This window comes from Pteropus vampyrus, unplaced genomic scaffold, assembly GCF_000151845.1.
Source record: "Pteropus vampyrus isolate Shadow unplaced genomic scaffold, Pvam_2.0 Scaffold9, whole genome shotgun sequence".
NCBI lineage: Eukaryota > Metazoa > Chordata > Mammalia > Chiroptera > Pteropodidae > Pteropus > Pteropus vampyrus.
The window spans coordinates 13,229,244-13,254,504 of record NW_011888790.1 but is presented as its reverse complement, the minus strand read 5'-3'; the positions used below and the strand labels follow the sequence as shown (position 1 = coordinate 13,254,504).

Sequence of the window (25,261 nt, the reverse complement as noted above, 5' to 3'; positions counted from 1 at the left end):
CAGGTGCTGTAGGCATAAAAAATAAAAAATAAGGGATTGTAAACTGACAAGGTCCTTGCAATCTGTGAGGTCAACCAAGGGTTGCCTTGCCTAAAAAAAATAAAAATAATAAAAATAAAAAAAAACTGCTATGGCCATGTGCAAAGATGCAGTGGCCAAAGTTGCAGATGGAGCAACCCAGAGTGCAGTGGGACAGAATGAAGCTGACACCGCAAGGGAAGCAGAGATTAAGACACTTAAGTTCAGGCATATCATTCTCTCTTGTACATATCAAAATTCGGTTATCTCAATTTCTCAAATTCTTTAAAGGACATCCTTTGGCATCCTCTAGCTCCACCCCCAGATTAGTAAGTAACATCACTGAGATTTGAACCTAAATAGTCTCGTTCCAGAGTCTGTTTGCCTAGCCATTAATCACATGAAGACCTATAGAATCTCCTTGTCGTTAATTAAATAATTTATTTTGTTTAACCTGATATAATTTAGAGCAGCTGCAGCTAGATCAAAGAAATGAATACAGGTAGAAAAAGTACAAGTATCCAGGTACTACTTTTAACATAAAATCTAATATATTTATATCTCATGACTCTAAGAAATAATCATTTTCTAAATGTTGATTTTTATTTTCTTTTTTTGTTATCAAATAATTCTCATATGTTTGGTTAAGCATTTATTTTCCTAACATTATTCTTTGTATAATCTTCTATTCCCTTGGCTTCTATGACCCCCGTTAAGGCTCCAGGCTTTAATCCAAACTCTATGGCTATTTTTTCTCAGCCTCCTCCTTCTTTGATCGTTCTTTTACTGTATGATCCCTAAATGTTAGACGATCTTGGAACCCTATTTTCCTTTCACTATGCTCTCCCCTTAGCTAACTTAATTCATTAGTATAGCTTTATGGTATTTATATGTTAACAAATCCTAATTTCCAGCAGAGATTTCTCATCTTGGAACCAGACCAATAAAAACAGCCATGTACTAATAATTTCACTCGGTTGTCTAATTGTGTCAGCATTCTCAGCATAGGATTCTAAATCTTCCCAATCACCCCCAAAATGCTCCTCCATCCACCTAATTGCTCACAATCTCAGAGGCTTTCTCAATACACTTTTTTTGTACCATAATGATTAGCAAATCCTCTTGACTTTATGTTGAAATATATCTTGTGTACTACAACTTCCTCTGTCTGTACTGTCACTGCCATTTCTCACCTGTTCCACAGCAATAGCATCTAACTGGTCTCTATTTTTTGGCTCCCCAGCCCATCTCATCAGCATCATCCTGCACCACATTCTTCATTTTTCAAAATGCACAAAAAACATTCCTTGACTTGTCCTGGTCCTTCCCTCCCACAAGACCTTAGTACATACTATTTGCTTTGCTTGGAAATGTTTCATTAACTTACACTCGACCTCAGGTCTCAACTGACACATCACTTACTTCAGAGGTCTCCCCTTATTTCCACCTAACCCAAATTAGATTTTCTGCATCACTTCCTCGTAGCAACCTCTACTTTGCCTTTATAACATTTATCAGTCAAAATTGTTTATTTATTTATATTAGTATATACTTATTTTATAACTAATTAAAATATGTGGAATATGTGATACAGACACAGTTCAAAAATCAAAAGAATTATTAAGTTGTACATTGAGAAATTTTTTCCTATTTCAGTCTCCATCTATCCTAATCCACCCCCACCATTTATTTATGCCATTTTACTACTATATTGTTTAGCCTTCCTATAAAAATATAAGTAAATACGATTATATTTTCTTATTTTGATCAATTTCATACAAAATCTAGCATTCTACATATGCTGTTCTATACTTTATTTCACTTAAAAATATACTCTAGAATCATTCCACAGCAGTATAGAAAATTTTTTTCCAGTTGCATAGTATTACATTATATGGATTAATATAATTTATTCAAGTCTCGTTGGTTCTAGTCTTTTATATTAGAAACCATGCTGCAATAGATAAATGTGTACAAATGCTATTTTGTGTTTGCACAGTTGTTAGTGTAGGATATTCTCGATAACTTGGGTCAAACCAAAAAACACCTCTAAATTTTAATAGGTATTTAATTGAGAACACCTCAGGATTTCTACAGTTTCGTGTCATCACCAATGACATTTGGAAGTGCTTGTTTACCCAGAGCCTTAAAAATATAAAAATATAATTAGACTTCTGAATTGCTACCAGTCTGGTAGGTAAGAAATTGCATTTCAGTGTAGATTAAATTTGAAATGCTTTTATTAAGTTATTCTTTATCTTTTCATTGTTAAAGAGTCCACTAGTATTATTTCTTTTTTTTTTAAACTGTCAATACAAGTTGTTGGTGCATTTTTCTATTAGATTGTTGAATTTTTTAGGATGAAATTAGTCTTTAGCAGTGTTTCATTGCAAATTTTGTTCTTTGGTTTTATATATTTTTTTTTGACTGACATTTTTGGTCTTGGAAAATTTGTCTTCAGTTTTTTTGTTAAATTTATCAATCTTTTTTAGGCTTCTGGATATTGAGTCAGAATTAGAATAGCTTTCCCCACTCTAAGATTGTAATGAATTTTTCTCATATTTTCTTTTAGAATTTCTACATCTTTTTTTTGTTTGTATTTTTAACATTTAAATCTGATACATTTAGAATTTATCCTGATATCAATGGATGTATGAATCCAAATTTCTCTTTGTCCAAGTTACTATCCAGTTGTCCCAACTCTATTTAAAATGGAAAGTCTATTTATAGCCCTCTGCTGATTTGAGGGCCACCTTTATTATACACTAAATTCTAAAAAGTTTTGGTCTCTCCTCTGGACTTTCTTATAACTTTGTTTATTTACCTAATGCCTACTTTCTCACTTGACTCTAAGTTGCATTAGCATGAGCACCGTGTCTGTTTTGTTTTGCCTGTGTCCTCAGAACAGTGCCTGGAACATAGCAGGTGCTCAATACATATTTGCTGTATTTGAGAATGTTTATGAAGTTCTAAGAAAATGTTTCCCTTTTCTCCACAAATAGGTTTAAAGATGATTTAATATTTTTAATTTAATAACAAATATTTTACAGAGCATGAAAATAAAGAAATGGGTGGTAGACAATATATAATATGATGTGCCTCATTTAAGGTACATAACAGTTTCTCTTAAGCAAAATGTTAATTTAGTCTAACAAAAAAACATTTGATTCAATCTATTTGTTAACAGGAGTCAAAGAATACTGAAATGAAATACCTAGATGAAATACTTATATTAAGCACAAATAAGATAAAATCAATATTTATATGCAGTAGACACTGGAACTTTGCAGATGCAATAATCATTTCATTCTTTCAACTATTGCTAGGTAACCCTGGTGATCCAAGATATCTAATAAGTTGCAATTTTTGATTTTGATACAGAAGCAAATCACCTAACTCAAATCTGAGCCTAGACCACCAGGCCCTTGCATCTGCTTTTCAATGCAAGTTTACTGCTCTCTTATTGATGTTTGATTTCATTTGGTCCCCACAATAATACCAAATAGGGCATTCTCTCCTTTTATAAATGAGGAAACACAGATAATTACACACTCTAAGTGTCAAACAACTTGGGAATTTGTGAGGATCTCAGAATATATTCCTTGCAAATATCAATAATCTACTGTATGTAAAAAGTACAGCATTCCACTATAGAATTATTAATACATTCAAATAATTTTATTTCATTCTTCATTGGCAAAGCAGCAGCATGAAAAGCAAAATAGCACAACTTCAATAGCATGCAAATACATCTCAGGAATCAGATGTGCGTGAGACAGTAAATAGCTAAATAAATGTTAAATAGTAACAACATATTTTAATGGTATAAAAAATAAAAGCCCCAAATATCTCACCTCTATTTAGTAACTGATGCTACATTTCCCCATTCCTTATTATTTGGATAACTACTATATATATATATGTATGTGTGGCATTATTTTCCTTTTTTATAAAGCCATTGAATTTAAAATTCTTAATTCTGTGCAAAGTAAACTTTTTAAGAATAAAAGATTTTGTAATAGACACTTTCTATACTGTTCAAAAGAAAAGAACATAAGACTAGAATATAAAAGACCTAGACTTAACCCAACTGCTAACATGAATTCACTACATTGTTATAGTAAATTAATTTGCACAAGTCACACAGCTTCTCTGGTTATCTGCTACACCTGAAAAATGAGGAATTTGCAATAGTAATATCCCTAATATCCAAGGAGGCTTTAAATAACCTAAAACCCTGTAGTTCTAGGACCTGTATCTGACAGAACTTTTTATGAATCTCCAGATGCCAATTCTAACTGATTACATTTACCAGACTAAAAAGTAAGGATAAAAGAGTACCTTAATTTAGATAGCTATGTGAATCAAAAAATAACTATTAAGTGAAACTTCAAGACTTCTGCAAAATAACTTTCTAATTAATGAGCATGTTCCAGGTCTGCTGCATGTTGCAGTTATATACATAATAGCATTTCAGCTCAACAACTTAAAAATCACTTGATTCTCGAAAATAGAGTAAATCACTAAATCTAATTTTTCTATGGAAATTGTGCATATTTTGTATAATGTTAAATTGCTATATCCTAATAGTTTAAAAAATACATTATTGTTCAACAGTATAAATCTGCCCAATGCCTAAATAATAGCAATAAAAGTCAACACCATTTGACATTATGATGTTGCATAGAGTTCTTGGAATCCAAAAGTTTAATTCCACTGGCACGTGCAGTCTATAGGTTCCTGGAGAGTGTACATGATTTCAGTGCCATTTCCTGAACAATACAGAGGCACAGTCAAGTTTCGAACCCCATTTTCACGACAGCACTTGCAGAATCTTAGATGGCTCTCAATATTGATGTTATATATGGTAGCCGATGGGCATTTTCCATCACAGGATGCGACATTTATCTATAAGGAGAGACAATGAAAAAAAAGTCTTAAAAATTTAAAAACTTGTTACTTGATTCTACTAAGAAGTCAAATAAAAGCAAAGCTTTCTTCTTTATCACTATAACTCTCAAGCTTCATTCAGTACATTAAAAAATTGTAAAACATATTAGGTTGAAATTTAGTAACTCAGATAAGTCAAAGAGATGGGAATGCCAAAGACAACAATGCTAATAACTCAAAGTATGAAATGTGCTCATGTAACTAGAGAAGTATCTGCAATATATTAATAACAATCTAATGAGTCTATTGCAACCTATATTATCTCATGACTCAATAAATCATATTAAAGGAGATAAATCATATTAAAGGAGATATAGTTAGAACTAGGAGATAAATCATATTAAAGGAGATATAGTTAGAACTAGACAATAAATCATATTAAAGGAGATAAAGTTAGAACTAGGACTATTTTTGCTGAGTAAAATTGCATAGTTAAGAAAATATGTGGTCAACTATATTTAGGTTTAACTTCCACCTCTCTTAAAGAATTGCAGTTATCATTCAAAACTTTTGATTATTTATGCTAAGAATAATTCACACTTCTTCACAAACTATTTTAATATTATAATTTAGGAATAATCTCAAGTTAAATATTGTAAGTTTTGACATTTTATTGGCTTATAAACAGTGCTGTGACACATATACATTTGGAAAGACACATGCCCTTTATGTAACAAATATTTTTACACTTACAGAGCTTTGACTTATACAGTCCTGTTTCCTTATGACTGATTTAATAATCACTTTCTGGCATATTCTTTCTTCTCGTTTACCTGATAAAATATAGAATGTATTTATGCATTAAAAGGCCCATGTCAAATTGTTTCTTAATTCAATTAACATATGAATATATTGAAAATTAATATGTTCATATAAAATGTATTCCTAAATTAAGAAATATTTAAAATTTCACTCATATATTTGATGTTCAATATTTATTTTCATCTTCCAAATAGGTGTTCTCATATTTTCTAGTTTTATACTTATCTCTTTATCTTAATATCCTAAAATAATTATTATAATTACAAATCAAAAATATTCTGCATGTATAGTAATGCTCACATCAACCTGTGTGTGATGTAAAAATAGATAAAATACATATTTAAAATTCTAAAAATTAAAATAACTTTTGAAATAAACCATAGTATGTAATGAATACACATGTACATAATTAAGGCATCTGTACATATATACCTAAGTCTATTTGAAGTTAAAAATTAATAGATTTAAAACTACAATATTTTAATGTATATTAATAAAATATCAAGCATGAATGTAATTGAATTATCAACCATGTTGAAATGTATGGCTAAGTGATATTAACATAATTTTTTGACTGTGAAATGATCTCTTATGATTTTAAATGAAAACACTTTGTGTTAACTAATGACATTTATATGCCTCTGTGTGTGTGATGGATTATCATATGATAATACACCAAGAATATATATTTAATGCTGTATGTAGTAGCTATAACCCTGAATCAGGATGCAAAAGACCAAGGTTTTTTACTCTGATACTAATTCGCTTGTCACTTTAGGAGAGCCACTGAATCATTCCACTGTTTCCTTGTCTCAAAAGATTAGATTTAGATTTGCAGTGTTCCAATGATTTTAGTCACAAAATCTTTTTATAAATAAATGCTTATGTGCAATCCCAACAAGTAAAGTGTCTAAAAGTTAAGCTACTCTGGTTAAGGAAAGATTGCCTAAAATTAAACTGTCCTTCTAAAGGTCACCCTTGATCTTCAACTTGCTAAATTCAAGGTCACATCTCAGTTCTTATTCTATTTCTAAGCAGCATTTGACCCAGTCCATCACTCTCTCTTCCTCCTTGATACTTTCTACACTTGGCTCTTAAAGCACCCTCTTCGGTTTTCCTCCCATCTCATTCATGCTCCTCCTCAGTCTCCTTTTTCTTTTTCCCTTACCTGACCGCCCAACTCTAGCATGGCCCAAGTCTCAGTGTTGGAGATAGAGGGCAGGTTGTTTTGTACCTTATGATACTTTCACCTAGTGGTTACTTCATTAACCCTTCTAGTCATATGTACGTTTAAGAAGAAAGAATAGTCGAGAAAGAAAACATCTTTAACATGACATATAAGATACCTTATCTTTTCTTGCTATCAGCTTCATCTCTGTGGTATAGCCACACTTGCCATTTCTTTTGATCTCAACACTCTTCATTATTCCTGGCTGACTTTCTGAGGACATTGAGTCTCTACTCAAATGACACCTTATTGCATAGATATTTTCTAACCACTCACTTAAAATAGCAACCCAGTCCCCCTCACTCTCTACCTCTTTTATTCTGCACTATTTTTCTTTACTCGTCGCATAATAGTACATATTATGTGTTCATCGTTTCTTCCCTTTCTTGATAACATGCACTGTGTATGCAACACTCTTTCATTCACTATCACAGTCCTAGAGCTAAAAGACTGGTACGTGGTAGACACTCAATAAAATTGGTTTGATAAGTCAGTTCATTCAATGAATAAAATGGGATAGCATAAATTTATTGTTAGTTGGCTGAATTTGTTTGTACCAAGAGGCATTTCCTATTCATTCCTCAGAGACTTTACTGTAACACATTTTGTTTAGCACAGAACCTGTGATAGTATCCGACATGCACGGTCTCTCCAATGTAGCCTGGTCACCCAAAAGCAAAGACTGCAAACAAAGGTTCTCTGATACCAAAGCAGAAACTACTTACTAATCCTTACACATCAGATGGGAGAAACTGAGGTGGCTTATTATTATTCTGCAGCTTCAAAGAGCTGAGTGGAATCAAAAAGACCCTGGGCCCAGGCATTGGACAGGCCTAAATCTATTACTGATTACTGTAATCAACTTTTTTGAACCACCATTTCTTCATCTATAGTGGAAACCATACCTACCTCTTCACCTAGCTCCTAGAACTTGTGGAGATTAGTCATAGTACTGTCTGTAATAAGCTTAATAAAGTGTTGCTGTGTGACAGGCAATAAATGGTAGTAATATGGTCAGTCACAAAAATCTTCTTCCATCCACCCTCAGTTAACATAACTGTATTCACTTCTCTATTAATTAACATGGGGTTACAGAATCCAAGATCTTAACATGGCAATATGATTCTATTCCTTTTGTATCTATTCTATTCCTGTATCTCATACCTACAGAAGAGTCTAGCTTCTGAGGAAGCAGGGGAAAAAGAAGTGAGATCATAAAAATATAAATTTCCTCAGATTCTGGAGCTTAATTTCATTCTTTGGGTTCCTGATACAAATACTATTGGATACACATTAGTTTACATTTGATTCAGAGAATACTAAATTAAAACTTACTTATTCTTAATAGTAGAAAATTGTCAATTAGTGTGTGTCTAAGAGCCTGAGTAATTAAAAATGCATAAGTGGCATTATATTATCCACAAAGTCCCGGCAATAAAAATTGTTATGGGTTGAATGTGTCTTCCAAATATTCCTGTATACCTCCAGAACTGTGAGACGACAAATTTCTAAGTCACTCAGTTTGTACTACTTTGTTACAGCAGCCCCATCAAACTAATACAATACCAAATTAGATGTCAGGCCATCTTATGCTGAACTTTTTTGCTTGTTGTTGGTAGGTTTGTATGTTAGATTTGGCTTTTCATACATTATGTAAATAAAAACTCAGTCATTCTAGTCCTGCCACTGATCAACATATATCATCAGTCAGCTTCTCTCTGCTCTCTCCTAAAACTTATTTTGGTGATGTTCCAGAATATTACAAGTAGTTAAGATGCAAGCAGTGAAATCACTTCTGGAGTAGAATCCCCATAGCTCACAAGAAGTATGAGTTGGATGAGTAACCTAACCTCTCTAAGCTGAAAATCAGGATAAATTTGTTGCAATCAGGATAAATTCATTGGAATTTTGTGAGGAATAAATACTATGTAGAAAATTTAGGAGAGTTCCTGATTTATAAGCTGTTATTATGGTCAGTAGTATATATAATAATTTTGGTGTATCAAATGTTAATACATTTTAATATTCTGTTCAATATGACAATACAGCTCTAAATAGACAAGAATTTTCTTACTTATTTATGGGATTTAGCCCTTCATGAAAGAAGTTCAGAAATCTCACCTGAGAGGCATGATAATTTGTAATATTCCAATCCCACATCATGGCATTGTTAAACTAAACTGTGTTATAACATTTTTCCTGTAAGCTTTTCTACACAATTAAAAAATTATTGTCTATGCTAGGGTTTCTAAAACCCCTATTCTATTTTGATATAAATTCATAAACACTTCAAAAAGGGAAAAATAAAGGTAGCTGCATGAATACCCATCTATTTTATTTCTAGCTTTAAAATCATTAGCAATCACTATGAAATAAACCTTATGATTTAAATTAATATAAAATATATTATGTCTACAGCCATGTTACTCTGAACAATCCCAATCCTGTCTAATCTCGGAAGCTAAGCAGGGTCAGTCCTGGTTAGTACTTGGGTGGGAGATCATCTAGGAAGACCAGGTGCTGTAGGCGTAAAAAATAAAAATATAAGGGATTGTAAGCAGACAAGGTTCTTGCAATCTGTGAGGTCAACCAAGGATTGCTTTGCCCAAAAATAAAATAAAATAATAAAATAAAACAAAATATATTGCATGCACATAACTTTAATTATCAGAATAATCATGTGAAGTTTTATATATAAGATTTAAATATATTCACTAGATGGGCATTTCTCAGAAATATCATACAGAACCACAGATTTGTTCTAATAGATTTAGAAATACTGCACTGTGTGTCCTTATTTGAGTCACAATGCTATTCTCATCATAACCTACTTAACTTTGTGTAGTTCAGCATGTTCCAAGTAAATTTAACCATAGAGTATTTTTAAACTTAAAACCTATTAAAACCTATTATACCTACTTAAACTTAAAACCTGTTAAAACCTATTATACCTACTAAACTTAAACTTAAAACCTATTAAAACCTATTAAACCTACTAGACCCTTTTGTAAAATGCAACAATAAAAAATTTTTAATATTTAAATTAAAATTCATCTAAATTAAAAACACTCTACTTATATTCCAGAAGATAGAGACTAAATTACATAATAATCATCCGCATGGCATAAAAACATTTAATAATATACATTATAAAATTTGTTTCCCTCTTTACATCACAGGAACTGAATTTTATAAAAAAAATCACGATCACCATGAATAAGTAAAACTAATCTATCAAATTAATAGATATAATATGTCCTCACTTACAGATCTTGCAACAGCCTTCATTATAAAGCTTTATAATCCCTTCATTCTAGGAGGAGAGAAGGAATAAAGTCAAAACTCACAGTGTTTTATTTCTCTTAGACTAGAAAGAGAAAATTTTCTCAATATTTTTATTAAATATCACAAAGCCATTATAGAAAAATAATTGGGATTTAATTATTTTTTTAAAAAAATCCTTCGATTTTAAAATTAGGAGCAGATATTTTGTTTAAAATTTTGTTTCTTCATTAGTAATATGAAAGAGTGTGACTAGATTAACTTACTTAAAAGAACACATTTTAAATACCACAAAAAACTTACAAAAGCAAAGTACTAACAGGTACTCTAAATAGACGCCATGATATTTTTTCAGCTCCTCAAAATAATATAAGCTACTCCATGAAACTGAGCTCCTGAATATAATCAAATGTTAAAATGATGTATCTTTTTCTTTCATATTTTATTATTAAAAAAAAAATTCCCATTTCAGGATGGCTCCCACCCAAGGTTAAATTAAGAACACTTACAGTAAGTTGCTAATTGCTATTAGTAACTTGCTAATTGCAATTCAAACTAAAGAATAATTTACTCTAAAAAAGAATCTATGAAATAAGATGGTGCTTAAGATTCTTTCCAGAGCTGAAAATCTATTACTTTAGTACATACAGTTGCTAGCCATCCAATAACCTAGCAATCATCACTAAATGGAGGCATCTTGAAAAAAAAAAATCAATGAGATTATGCTATTTCTTTACACTTAAGAAAAATATTGCCTTACGCAACAGAACAAAGCTCACTTTTCATTAGGAATTATTTTCTACTAAATAATTAAAGCTACAAAGAATCTTTTTAAAAACTCATATCACGTTCAAAAATCTACTTTTCCAATGGATTCTTCTTTGAGAGAACAGGGAATTGGAAGAACAAAACCAAAAGATCAGCAATGCTGTGACAGATGCTAAGTTCCACAGTTGCCTGGGCTCAGAGAAGCTAAGATAAATTTCACTTAGGCCAGCATTGCATTAAAAAGTGAATGACATCATAAATCTGGCTGTACGTTTAAGAAAGAGAAAATTGGCCAACTCTGCTTGATTAGTTTATCGATCTGTATTGAAAGAGAGTCTAGGTCTGCTGATCAAATGATTTTTCAATAATCTTTTGATTTACATATTAAAAACCCAGGGACAGCATAATGTCTATTCAGGGAGAGTTAAAATTATTTGGAACACCATATGTAACTCAAAATGACAAACTGAGGAAATATAGAGCTCTTATGTATACAAGAAAATAAAACATTCACCAAAATAAATAAGACACAATGTATGTATGTATCACCTTGGAAAACATATTATTTTCTAAATTATATTTAATAATAAATTTTCTTAGATAAAACAAAGTACAAACCATTTTGCATTCACTCTCATTAAAAGGGGGACAGACCATACTGTAGTTTAGAATCATTGTCCCTTCATCAGTCTTAACACATTCATATGTGGTACAATTATCGTGCCACATATTCCCCTCCTACAAATAAAAGAGAAAGTTATTGTTTTTCTACTAAAATCTGCTACATTTCTTAAGTAGAATACTTCCTATCTCACTAAATCAAAAGTCAAGTCAAGATGCAAAAAGCTTTCTGTTGCATAAAATGTCCATCTGGAAATGTCCACAAATTTATCTTATTAAAATAATTAAAATTACATATATGTAGTGTGTTTGGGTTTGGTCTCATACTAGAACTTAGATGTAAGTGTGAAGTAAAGCAATAGAGAAGAAAGAAGCAAAAGGTATCTGTTTCTACTACAAAATTAATTATCTAATTTGGTCAAGTGCCAAAGGTCTTGCTCTACTATTTCCCTCATTAATTATAAAACAACAAATCATATTACATAATACACCTCCTTTCTTGAGATTTGTTTATTCCTCCTTCCACTCCCTTATCATCAGAAAGTTTAAAAATCTTCGGGTGATATTCATTATTGACTTATGATTCTAGTTTTGTATACCTTATGGTTATTTTAAAACCTATTTCTATGCTTTTAACAAATTTTTAAACATAATAACTATTTATTTCATTCCTGATTTCAGAATTTCTGTTTAGAAATAAAGTCAGATAAACATAATTATTACATAAATATTGGGCTATAATTATTGATCTATATTTTTGGTTTTTTGTAAACCACATTTTAAAATGCTCGTCAAACTTTGCCTTGAAGGTTCCTTGTGGACCAGTAAAGAATTTTAACTAGCTTTCTTTTCTCTAAATTTTATTTTAGATTATGAATAGCTTCAGGTCTTCTATGAACCTGAATTAGAAGAGATCTATAAGTCTAGATGCAAAAGAAGATAAAATATTAAAATTCTGGAAACACTAATATCTAATTTATCTAAAATAAAAAAATTTAGTTCCATAAAAATTAGATTTCAAGATAACTAAAGTTTATCTTTGAAAGAGCCAAAAGTTAATTATCTTAATATATAATTTACCTATAGTACATTTCTTCTGTTCTAAAAAAATTCTGAACATAATTTAATCTTTTATTTAAATTTCAGGGATAGCAACATGCATATTAATTATATACACCAATAATTTCTGGATTATTGATATCTATAGAGTTTACATTGCCCTTTTACTAAAATCTCCAGATTATTGTAGTTTTTCAAGTAGTCTCTAATTCCTTTTCTCTCACTGACCTCTATGTCTTCTCATCATCTTTAAGCTTCCTTTTTTAAGACTCTCACTTTAAAAAATATATATTGGAAAACAGAAATACTGCTAGGATAAACAGATCAACAATATCAACGACACTATGTAAATCACTAACACTATTTTTTACATAATCGTAAAATAATAAACTATGGTACAAAAAGATAATTGTTCATTTTTCTTATTTAATAAAATGTAAAGGAAAAGGACAATCTCTTTTTCTTTTGGGTATGTGAGTAATCCTGTGTAATTAAGAACACTAGAAATAAGATCTCCAGATAATCAAATTATTAATGAAAAAAAAGAAAGGATAACAATAATAAATAGCAACTACCTTTAAGTAATGTAAATTATAAACATGATTTGTGACCTTCCTAAATCTGAGACAACACTAACAAGATTACAGAGTTTCATAAAAAATTCTAGGGAAGAAGTAGTTCAGTCTGCAAATTTACATAGAGTTATTATGAGGTAATGGGAGAATTTGGAATAATTATTTTACTGTTTTCAGTAGAAAGATATAGGATATAGCATTAATGTCTCTTGGAATCATCTTTTTAAAAATTTGTCAAATATTCTAAATCTTTTCTCTATGTGCCTACTGAAATCGTCAATTCCTGAAATAGTAAAGTGCTAACATCTTGAGTTTCAGGTTTCTATCAAAATGCTTCATTTCAAATGAGTAAATAAAATATTATTGCTCTTTTCCTTCTCAATGATTAAAAATCAGCATTTCTCCAGCCCAGTCCTCACATTTAAAATAAAAGTGAAGATCTATGATAAAATAAGTTTGAGAAATGGATTAAACACGTTCCTTTACAACAGAAATTATCAGATACTTTAGAATGTAACTGTACCTTGTCCATTGTGAATGTGCTGTGTATTGCTGTGTCTATTGTATGTAGCATTCTGTGTGTGTGTGACATTTTTCAAACCTATTTGACTTAAGAATGTCTTCTTCAAGAAAGTAGCATAGAAAGCTACCCTCCAAGAAACATATTTTAGGAATTAGGGAATTCATACCTCATATATAACTGATGTTCCATTTTCCATTTGAAATTTGCAGGATACATTTTTGCAGGCACCACAACAATCATAATCACTTGGAGATGGAGTATATACCTGGTGCTGTATATGATAATAATACATATGATAATAATACATAGAATTAGTCCCACAACAATAGCAATATTTTCAATTAGTTCTGAAAGTGCTTCCCAACATAAATATATGCTCTCTTAGAACAAGTGTAAGCATTTCTAAGGTTGAATTTGAAGGACTTCATATAATAATTGACTTTATACAGTTATTTTAGAAATGAAGTAGATGTTAACCTTTACATCTATCAGCCAAGATTCATTAAGCAGATGTAACAACCTCAGGTCAAGCAAGCTATAAATAATAAGACTCACGAAGCTCAAGATCATCCATAGCAAAAGGAAAATCTGCATTATATAAATATGTTACGCATTAAAAGATTATTGAAGTAGCAGTCAAGTGTATATTTTTAACTTACAGGTATTCAGTAGTTTAAATTCTACAGTTGCTATTTTAAGGCTGATTAACTCTCACTGGACTGACTTATAAGGAATACTTACAACGTCACATTCTTTTGAACAATTCACCATTGTAAAATTCAAAGTGTGAAAGCCTGTATGATTATCTTTTTCTTCCAGACATTCTAAAGTATAACAAAAGTCTCCTTCCAAGTACTTTATCATAGATTGGCCAAGATTCAATACTGATACTGCTTGAAATACACACACATCATCTTTTTCTAAGAAAAGAAAAATAGTCAACAAAAAGTACTATACTGAGTTTTTAATTAATCAATGGAATTTTTATTTAAATCTATGTTTTCATTATGGTGCAGTGTTTTTCAAAACCTATAAAGATCTTTACCTTTATACTTCGTTCATAACTCAAGAGTTTCCCTAATAATGAATATAGCACATTTATTCTTAAACATATAATAAGAAATTGATCTGTAAACTCAATTGCTGTTTACTGTTTGAACTTCCTCCAAAAGCTGTACTTTATAGCAGCTTCCAGAATTTTAAATCAGAGATTGTCAAGCTACTTGCTGTTTTTTCTTGAAGAAACATAATATGATAATTTTGGGGAGTGGATATAGATGGAGGCAAAATCTAAATTAATAGTAGTAGGTCTCTTCATGATGGGGTTGTGTAACATTCACGGTTTTTAATTATTATTTTGAGAGGAAATTATCAATTTTATTGTTACCAAATAAAGTCATGGAAATCATACTTCGTGATGAAAGCAGCTGATATAATGTGCTATCATATCTTTAAAAATGGCATGTTAGGTAGGATAGACTAAAATAGTGAAGAAATCAGCTCACAAGCTTTTTGTCTCACCAACACTAAACTTAAGCAAATGTTTTAAGATATTGAATAGAAATTTTATTTTCTATTAACCTACTAATAATATGAAGATTTGTTATTTCATAGAAAAAATTAATTCTGCTTTGAAATATTAACATCAAAAATAATAAAACAGTGAAGAAAAAATCTCTTCCTTGCAGATGTATATTTTTAAAGTTAAATATGTATATGAACCCTAGCATTAACTTTAAATACTATGAAGATTCTGAAAAATTTTTTTTCTGTCCTGTTATCAAATTTCTTAGAGCATTTAGAGATATTACAAAAAAGGAAATAAAAATAACAGTACATTTTTATACTCAAAAGCTGACAAATGGCTTAAAATGTATAATACATCTCAAAGAAAATTATTTTTAATTTATTAATAGTAAACAACAGATATCAATAATATTCATTATCATTTAAAAGTTACAAAAAACATAGTTACCACAGAGATACTGTACACATCCACAGTCACTCTGAAAGTTATGGTCTACTGTAATAAATTCTCCCTATTAGAAAGAGATTATTATTATTATGTGACTAATTATATGACAATTATAAAAAATATACAAAATAATATCTAATAAGTTCCTTACCACACAGCTAGACAATTAGCTGGTGCTTAATTAATACTTGATAGTGAACAGGCTTGGATTAACCCAATGGTCATTTAATTCATAGTCCATGGACAAAATTCACAAAAAACAATGAGATCATAGGTCACTTAATCACTCTAAACTTTAATTCTCTTATCTGTTAAATGAGCGAAGGTGGATAAGATGACCTTTATGATCCGTCCTAACTTTTAAACATTGTTTGATTCAGAGCTTCTAGTGGGCAAATGGAGACAAGAAAATGCTTGGTAATCCTGGAAACTTTGCTTAGTGGAAATATTTTTGATCTATTGTACTGATGTGGTCAGAGGCTCTGATATCTGTATCTGAGTAAGGCTGCCACAGCATATAAGGTGGGAGCAGAATAGGATAGCACAGTGATTAACAGCACAGACTCAGGAACAAGAATATCCTTGTGCTAATCCTGCTCTTCTACTTACTAGCTGTGTGATATAGGGCAGGTTATTTAGCCAGTCTGCTCCTCACTCCTTTCATTTGTAAAATGGGAATAATAATACTGCCTGTCTCTTAGGATTGTTAAGAGAAATAAATGGGTCAATATGTGTAAAAAGTTTAAAATAGTGCTGACACTCAGAAAGTGACGTATAGCTTTTAGCTGTTAGTAAATTTTTGTCATGATCAACATTTAAATTTTGCCATATTAGAGGAATAGTATAGGTTCCTCTCAAGTGTAGGACCAGGCTTTAAGTTTCAAAAATTTCATTTTAAACATCATCTGTTCCTGGGTGCATTTAATTTTCATATGCTATCAGTATTAAAATGAATTTGATTCTCGACACAATAAATGATTCAAATAAATTCATAGTAATATATAAAAAGCACTTCCCCATAAACTAATAATATTTTACTTTTCTCAGTGCTTTATAACTTGTAAAATAGTTGCATAAACATTAACTCATATGATGTTTTATGACTTTTAGTCATCACACAATTCCAATGAATTAGAAATAAAAATGTTGGAAATATAGAGTTAAAAAAGTAATAGATTGAATTCTCCCACTGCATTAGCTACTCCAAAAGACTAATAGGAGGTATTGGATTCAAACTAACACTTAAGTTACTTACCACTTATTTGTTATAGTTAAATCACAATGCCCACTGAACCCTCTCAACTTAAATCTTCTATTCTTATTTCCTTTGAGATCTTATCCACATATTTAGTTACATTTTTATTCTCATAAGTACCCAAGAGATATTTCCTCTGAGTGAGCTTTTTCTACCAATACTTAATATTACAGTTGTTTTGGTTTTTTTAACTTTCAAGCAAGCACCCCTTTCCTTTAAAGTTAGCAAAATCACCTTAAGCTGTTTCCATCTTCTGGCTATTATGATAGTGCTGCTATGAACATTCAGATATGAGCTTTTGTGTGGATATACATTTTCATTTCTCTTGGGTGTATACCTAGGAGTGGAATTGGTGGGTCATATGGTAACTCTTTATTGAAACTTCTGAGTAACAACCAAGCTCTTTTCCAAAGCAGTGCTACCATTACAATCTCACCAGCAGCATTTGAGGGTTCCAATTTCTCCATATCCTAAACATGTATTATTATCTGTCCTCTTAATTGATATGAAGTGATACATTGATGTAGTTTTTATTTGCATTTAACTAATAGCTAATGATGTCAATTAAAGGATCTTTTCATGTGCTATTGGCCATTGTATACTTTTATTTGGATAAATGTCTAGGTATATTCATACAATGAAATATTATTTAACAGTAGAAAGGAATGAAGTACTAATACATGGTACAACAAGAATAAGCCTTAAAATCTCATACTAAGTGAAATGAATTACAAAAGACCACATAGTATATGATTCTATTTGTATAAAATACCTAGATTAGGCAAATATATAGAAATAAAAACTAAATTAGTGATTTCCTATAACTGGGGAGTTTGGAAGGAAATGAGTGACTGCAAATAGACACAGGGTTTCTTTTGGGGGCGTTAAAATTGTTCTAAAATTGATTATGTTGATGATTGCACAATTCTATGGATATACTAAAAATCATCGAATTGTGTACTTTAAATGGCTAAATCTTATTGGTAATTTGAATTCTATTTCAATAAAGCTGTTATTTTTAAAAAAAATACTGCAAAGGCCTCACGTAGACTCTTTCTATTGAAATGCATCTGTTTTCTATGTGAAAAATTAATACAATATTAAAAAATACATCATCTTAGGCACTGAAACAGCCATCATTCGGAATGAGTACTCAGGAATAATGGATCAGGTCAATGCTTGTGTAGAACCACAAATATTAAAACTAAATTATCACGCATGGATGGTTATGTATATTCGGGTAAGATGTTTAAGGACACTGAAGTTACTTTTATGTTGTGCGTGCCCAGAACAATGCTAATAAATAATATAATAGTCATTCAATAAATACTTATAACATCGAGTAATGTCAAAGTTTGATTCATAAAAAATATTCAGACATTGGAAGCTGAACTGGTAATAAACTAGATGGACCAGCAGCTAGTATAAATGTTGGGGAGGGAGAAGAACACAGGAAAAGTGTAAGTGGAGAATGGTAGAAACACACTAGAAGAGAAAAAAATAGGAAAAGGGAGGGCAGACAGGAATGTGTTTGTTCAGTTGATGGTTAGGTTAAGAGCAGCATAAAGGCACACCGCGCCCCGCCCCCGCAAAAGTAAGAATTAAAGTAACAACCACACCCAGGTTAGATAATGAACAGAGAGGCTCCTACCCAAAGAAACTTCAAAGAACTCAGAACACAGGAGGCACAAAATCCCATAAGAAGAAGGATACGCTTTAGTATATTCCATAATTTATACTATCATGTTGAAATTTATTGAAATGATGTTATGTTACCTCTTTCAGGCCTGCAGGAGAGCTCTGAATGAGGCTGGGTACTAGTAGAATCTCAGAGTCTCTACTCTGAGCTGCTCCTTTGGCCATTAGAGTGTTTGTCCAAGTATCCACTACACCTGGACCCTTAGTATGCAAACCTTGTAAACTTAAAGGATTTTTAGAGCTAGCTTTCCCTCTTTCTCACTATCTCTTTTCTTCCTCCTCCTCCTCCTGCTTTCTCTTTCTTCATTTTCTCCTCTCTCTCTCCCTGTCTCCCTCTGCCCCTCCTTCTCCTCTCTCTTTCTCAAATATGTTACAAAATGTTACAAAAACCAGAGTCTTTCATTTTGCCCTCCTAAATTCAATCCCCTCCCCCGCAACCCTGTTCTTCATAAATCTAACTACACTCAAGGTCCTCATTCATGAATGGCTATACTCCTGCCCTCTAATGTTTCAGTCATGCTACACAAGACTATCAATCTCTGCTCCCTCAAACACCATTTGTATAATAATTCCTATCCGATACAGGACCCTTTCCATCTCCTATCTTATTAAAACTACATTGAGCGCCTCAGGGTAGAACTGTGCATTTTCAAGTGGCTGGTACCATGACCACACATAACCGGTTTTCAACAAATGTTAATTGAACGACTAACTGAAAAGAATAAACCAAATTTAAATTCTATAGCCTTGCCTTTAGAGCCCTCCCCAATTCACCAATTTGGAATGTTCTTCATCTCTCATTGTTCCTCTTCCAGTTAGCTCTTTATCAAGGAAAGAGAGAGGTTGTGATCTTTCAGCATACACATCTTACCTCGTTACTTTGTGCATCTACTCATGGTCATACTAGCCACTGTCTAGAATAGTTCACTTCTTTTCAACCATTATTCCTAACCTGACTATCAGTTTCTTCCAAACTTTTTGATGGTAACCTTCTGTGGAAAGTTCTTCATGATAATCTACACATTGTGGTTAACATTCTGAGTATTGTGGGGTGTTGTAATAATTATAGCTAAAACTTATTGAGCCTTTTCTATGTGTCACGTACTATCTAATTTATATTAATTTATGTTATTCACATGACATAGATATTATTATTTTTATAGTATAGATAAGGAAAGTGAGTCACGGCTAAAGAAAGTCAAAGTCACTAATAGAAACAAGACAGTCTCCATTGCTTTTGTTCTTGTGCCATGTCTTAATTACACTTTGTAAAGAGAATCAAAGAATTAAGGTGGAATAGAAAGAATGAAGGAACATACATAAACACACACATACACATACACAAAACAACCTCTAGTTTGAATCCTAAAGATCGTGGTCAATCCTTTATTTTCTCTAAACCTCAATTTCCTCATTTATAAAATGAACTAAAAATACCTACTTTGTGAAGATTCAATGAGATAATATACTAAACATGTTATGTAAACAATGAAGGACGAGAAAAATGCAATAACATAATGCTACTCTTTTCTGTAGGTGTGTATACAGTGCATGCAAAATAATGAGAAAATTTTTATGAAAGTTATTTAAAGATTCTATGCAAATAAAAGATGACAACTCATCATTGCAGCAAATGTTAGATTAATACTTTTGTAAAGTACAATTTATTTATTTGACATACATAATTAATGTAAATGACGAATTTGGAAATAAGCATACATCCATGAAACTATCACCACAACCTATGCTAATACTGAGATAATATTTTTTCAGTGTTTTTAAGACTAGTGAACCTAGGTAGATATGAAACTAGCAAATACAGTCACCAGTGAAAAAATAACATATTATACTTTCTATCTCAAGCAAAATATAAAATGTCGACTGCTCCCTAATATTAGAGCACATTACAACTTGGATAATTTCATAAACTCTAAGAAGAATTCAGAAATAAGAGAGATAAAGGAATAATAAACTGATTTAAATTATACGACAAGTCAATCAAAATATGTGTTCTTACCACTTCACAAGTTGGCATAACAAGGTTTTCACAGCTACATTCTAAAAGGTAAAAATTAACATATTTAAATTGATCAGAATATATTAATGTATTGTTATAAAACTTTAAAATATGAAGATTAATTACCACAATGCCATGTTGGACAACATTGGTCAGATACATTTTCTTTCACAAGTTTCATATCTTCTGCACAGTTGAGTAGAGGTGTAGGACAAAGATTTGGCTCACAAACTAAATAGAAAAATTACACGGGTAAAGATTAACTTCACGTAATCACTAGTTTTCTCTACCTACCATTTAGTTCACTACTATTGCTGATGCAGTGCATGAACTCATATGTACCCAGTATCGCTTCTCCACTGCCCAATTGCCATGTGTTGGTGAGGACAAACAAATGATTCAAAAGACATGCAGCAACAGCAGTAAAACTAGAACAGCTCATCAGGTGAAGAAACTTGAGAAACAGCAGAGGTACAAGAAGATGAAGTGAAGAGAGTATGGTATCACCTGGATATCTAGAAATTCTAGGATGATGAGACAAGTCCTGTGTAATCTATTTTAGGGAGGTAATGATATTATCTAAGAAGAGCTCTTAGATATATGAAAACATTACATATATTCAACATGTATTTTTATATGCCGAAATTCAACTAAGGTCTGCTATAACAGTATAACTAAAATGCACTGGGCTTCTTAAACATCTGACACATCTAAATATTTTAAACTAGTTAACATATACTTACCACAGTAATACAGAGGACAACAGAAGTGTGTGGTATTAAGGTCCACAGTGAGAAATTCCCCATCAGTACAGAGTGGAATAGGTTCAGTGCAAGATTCACAAACTAAAGAAGAAACAAAAAAACTAGAAGTTACAGCTGAGCTAAAAAAAAATCTAATTATTAATTCAGATTATTATATGCATATAAAATCAACATGAAATATATTATGTTTTATAAAATAAGAAACAATAAAGAGGAAGCTTTATTGTTTGGTCGTAAAAACAATAATATTGCCTGTGTATATATGCTTTCCAAGTATAGTGACATAGAACACCATCTTACCAGAAGTATAAGGCATCAAGATTTCTGGAATAACTTGTTCTTACTAGGATCAAAACATCATTGATTGATTTATTTAAGTTTTCTTAATTCGTTACTCATGATTACTCCAATTTATGGACAAATGATGTAGTAGGCATTTTTCCTCTTTAGCTATTCAGCACCCCTCTCCTAACTTTGATAACAACTCTCTAGATGACCTTGAGGAAATGCTCTACCAATGTAGACTTAGAGTGACTGTTATAAAGGTGCTTCCCTCGCATTAGACCTGAGTGGGAATGATCCACATTAGTTGAATCAGAATCTCTTTCTACAACACTTGAATCACAAATAAAAACACACCAGGAATGGAGATAGATGTTGCTGACTCAGTGATTGGTAACTGACATAGAGCAACAGGACTTGATCTGTTTCATCCTGATTCTGAAAAATCCTGATCCCCAAATCCTTCCAATGATTGGTGTGCTCCAGCTAGCTAGAATGAATCAGTTTTTGCCACTGAAGTCGAACCTTAACTGGTACAAATAACGTGTTTTGATTTTAAGGACATCTAAAACCTACATTAATCACCAATCTTTTATAAGATAATTCACTTGAAACTGAAAATAGAGAATTCTTTATTTTTCAATATCCAGTTCATCAGACAAAATACATAGCCCTATATACAGTCACTTCCCAGACTCCCTTTATACTATTCTCTTTTAAGATCATCATAGATGTCATATATTATATATAGGAGATAAAGTTTTAGAAAGGTCTTATAGAGTCTTAACAGAGTTCATTAGTCTATTTGGTTCTTGAAGGAAAGCCAAAGCTAAATTCTTCTCCAAAAAAAAAACCTAGGTGCTGGCCTTATTAAAAAAAAAAAAGAAAAAAGAAAGAAAGAAAAAAAAAAGCTTGATCATATTATCTTGGTTATGTTTTGACTGATATATATATATAGTCTTTGTTGATAGGGGAAAGTGGTATTAACTATAATTGTCAAGAGTCATTTAAAATGCTAGACTTTCTTTTCTATTGTTCTTTTTTAGTTGAATTTCTATAACAGTAAAATCCTGGTTTTCATCAGTCCCATGAAATTCACATCAAATAAGATGTTTTTCCCACATCCCCCCTCTTCTTCCAAAAAATTATTGCACATAACACTGACCGCAAAGAGGAGCAAAACAGCAAGGCTCATCCTGTTGAACTTGAATCATGAATTGGTCTTCTCTGCATTCTGGTATTGAAATACTGGGGCATTTCAATGGGTCACATTCTGCAGAAACACAAAAATATTTGAAAATCTGTATAGAGAGAAATGATAAAATAAAATAGTGTGGTTTAGTTATATCTCTATATATGTATAACCTTCTATTTCCTATATATTTTCACTGATTAAGATTTTTTAAGAGATATTTGACTTTAGGTGATGAACACACAATTCAGTATACATATGACATATTATTGAATTGTACACTTGAAACCTATATGATTTTATTAACCAATGTCACCCCAATAAATTTAATAAAAATAAATAAAATAAAGATTTTAAAAATGAGTTAATTACTATATACATATATTTATATAATGTAAAAATTTAAATTGCAGGTTAAAGAACTATCTTTAAAAAGACAATTCCACAATGTTTAATAATAGATCACTTCCTTGTAAATACAAAGAATGAGAATCTAATCCACTATTCTAAATAAACAATGACCCTCACTCTTATTTTTCCTAATTAACTACTCACCACATTGGTACTGTGGACAGCAAGAAAGAGGACTATAACCAATGGTCAATTTTTGACTATTTGTACATGTTGGAATGGTAGTTTCACACAAGGTCATGTCACATCCTGTAAATAAGAAGCATTAAAATATTAGCGAACATAACTAAAATCTTGTGCTTATAACTCAAAGCAGGGAATTGATTCTCACTATGCATGTTTTTATACTCCAGTCAAATCCATTCAGCTCACAAGATGGGTCATATATGAAAAGGGAGCAAATTTAAGATTTATTTGTTATTGTCTTTCACCCTAAGTCAAAGATTCTCAGATCCTTTATGTTGTCATGAACTACTGAATATTATTAGTTGCTAATAGCCAGAGTTTCACATGTGTATTTGCAAAATCAACAAAGCCATAATGAGGCAAAACTTGCTTTGAGAAAGTATAAGTGATATTTATGGAAATACTTCCATTACCTCAACCCTTACATTTTCTTTTATGCCAAACACCATGCACACCCTGCTTTTTTTTTTTTTTCTATAAAATATTTTCTGGCATTGACCAACTTTAAGGCTTCAGCTGGAATACATACCACAAACTTCCTTTGAACAGCAAGACCACTTATCAATGATACTCAAGACAACTTCAGCTTCTCGTTCACAAACTGGTGAGGGCTCCTCATCACAATCAGGTTCTATAGGAATAATGCTTCCATTCTCCAAACATTTGTATAGGGCACATTCATCAATGCCTCCATTCCAAATCTCCCCAGCAGTGCGGGGTTGATCTTCACTATCAGTACATGCTTAAAAAAATGACAATGTTATATCACTTATAATCTGGACACTAAAATCAATCAAGCTGTGATGTTTTGATTTCAGACTGTGTCTTGGCCCAGTGACATAGAAAACATGTCACATATCTATTCTTTCCCAGATTTCTCTTTTCATTCATAAGCTACTAGCTTATATTTTTCTTTAATAAAATTTTTGATGTAACCCATAGAAAATAAATCTCCCTTCTACAACTCTGTAAATTTGCATATCCTCTTCTATAAATAACATAATTTAATTATTTTTTTTCATTTTAAGTCTTGTTAGTACAATTTATTTAGCTTGAACAAACTCAGTAACATAAATTTAAATGTTTAAAAATAATAATTGTCAAAATGAGTGTTATTAGAAGACAAGGTAGTTCCTACCTCACATTAACACTTTTGTCATATGAAAACTCAGAACATTTCAGCTTTCCAATCTAAATGTGGAAATATTATTTAGTGACTATTAGTTTTATTATTGACTAGTTTTATTATTGATAAATATAGCCCCCTAGTAGTTCATTTAAGTAATAATAAAAATAAATGTAGTGACCAACCATATCCCCAGCCTCCAATGAACTTTTATATTATTCTATTTACCAACCTGACAGGTTCCTTAAAACAAACGTAAGCATGCCTACATATTCTCAAAGTCTTCTACAAATACTTTTTTCAATGGAAAATACAAACTTGTTTCTGAAAATGTGCATTTTACTCCTACTTGCCTTTTCCTTTAATTATTAGCTAAACCGCTTTCCTTCTGACTATAATGATGAGCCCTGTGACTGATGAACTACTAAAACTGCAATTTTCTCAATTTTTCTCTTTTTTCTTCTGAAACCACCAAGGAGATAATGTGTTAGAATAAAATGGTTTGAAAATAAAAGTAGACATATTAAATCTTTTCTTCCAGATAATAACACTATATGGCATTTTTGAGT

At 31.3% G+C, this 25,261-nt stretch overlaps 1 protein-coding gene and 1 pseudogene across 1 annotated transcript in view; one reads left to right on the top strand and one right to left on the bottom strand.

The window, feature by feature from the left end:
* Window positions 1-3,017: 3,017 nt before the first annotated feature.
* OTOGL (otogelin like) overlaps window positions 3,018-25,261 on the bottom strand; it is a 133,378-nt gene continuing 111,134 nt past the window's right edge. Inside the window, exons 46-58 of the mRNA XM_023520405.1 lie at window positions 24,096-24,308; window positions 23,525-23,629; window positions 22,943-23,050; window positions 21,475-21,576; window positions 20,858-20,962; window positions 20,732-20,772; window positions 15,762-15,825; window positions 14,528-14,706; window positions 13,953-14,057; window positions 11,627-11,746; window positions 10,226-10,271; window positions 5,662-5,741; window positions 3,018-4,926 (exon numbers count right to left, since the gene is read on the bottom strand). Of these exons, the coding sequence (XP_023376173.1) occupies window positions 4,726-4,926; window positions 5,662-5,741; window positions 10,226-10,271; window positions 11,627-11,746; window positions 13,953-14,057; window positions 14,528-14,706; window positions 15,762-15,825; window positions 20,732-20,772; window positions 20,858-20,962; window positions 21,475-21,576; window positions 22,943-23,050; window positions 23,525-23,629; window positions 24,096-24,308 (1,469 nt within the window). The 3' untranslated portion in view covers window positions 3,018-4,725. The remainder of the gene's footprint in view (window positions 4,927-5,661; window positions 5,742-10,225; window positions 10,272-11,626; window positions 11,747-13,952; window positions 14,058-14,527; window positions 14,707-15,761; window positions 15,826-20,731; window positions 20,773-20,857; window positions 20,963-21,474; window positions 21,577-22,942; window positions 23,051-23,524; window positions 23,630-24,095; window positions 24,309-25,261) is intronic.
* LOC111730137 lies at window positions 9,369-9,487 on the top strand (annotated as a pseudogene).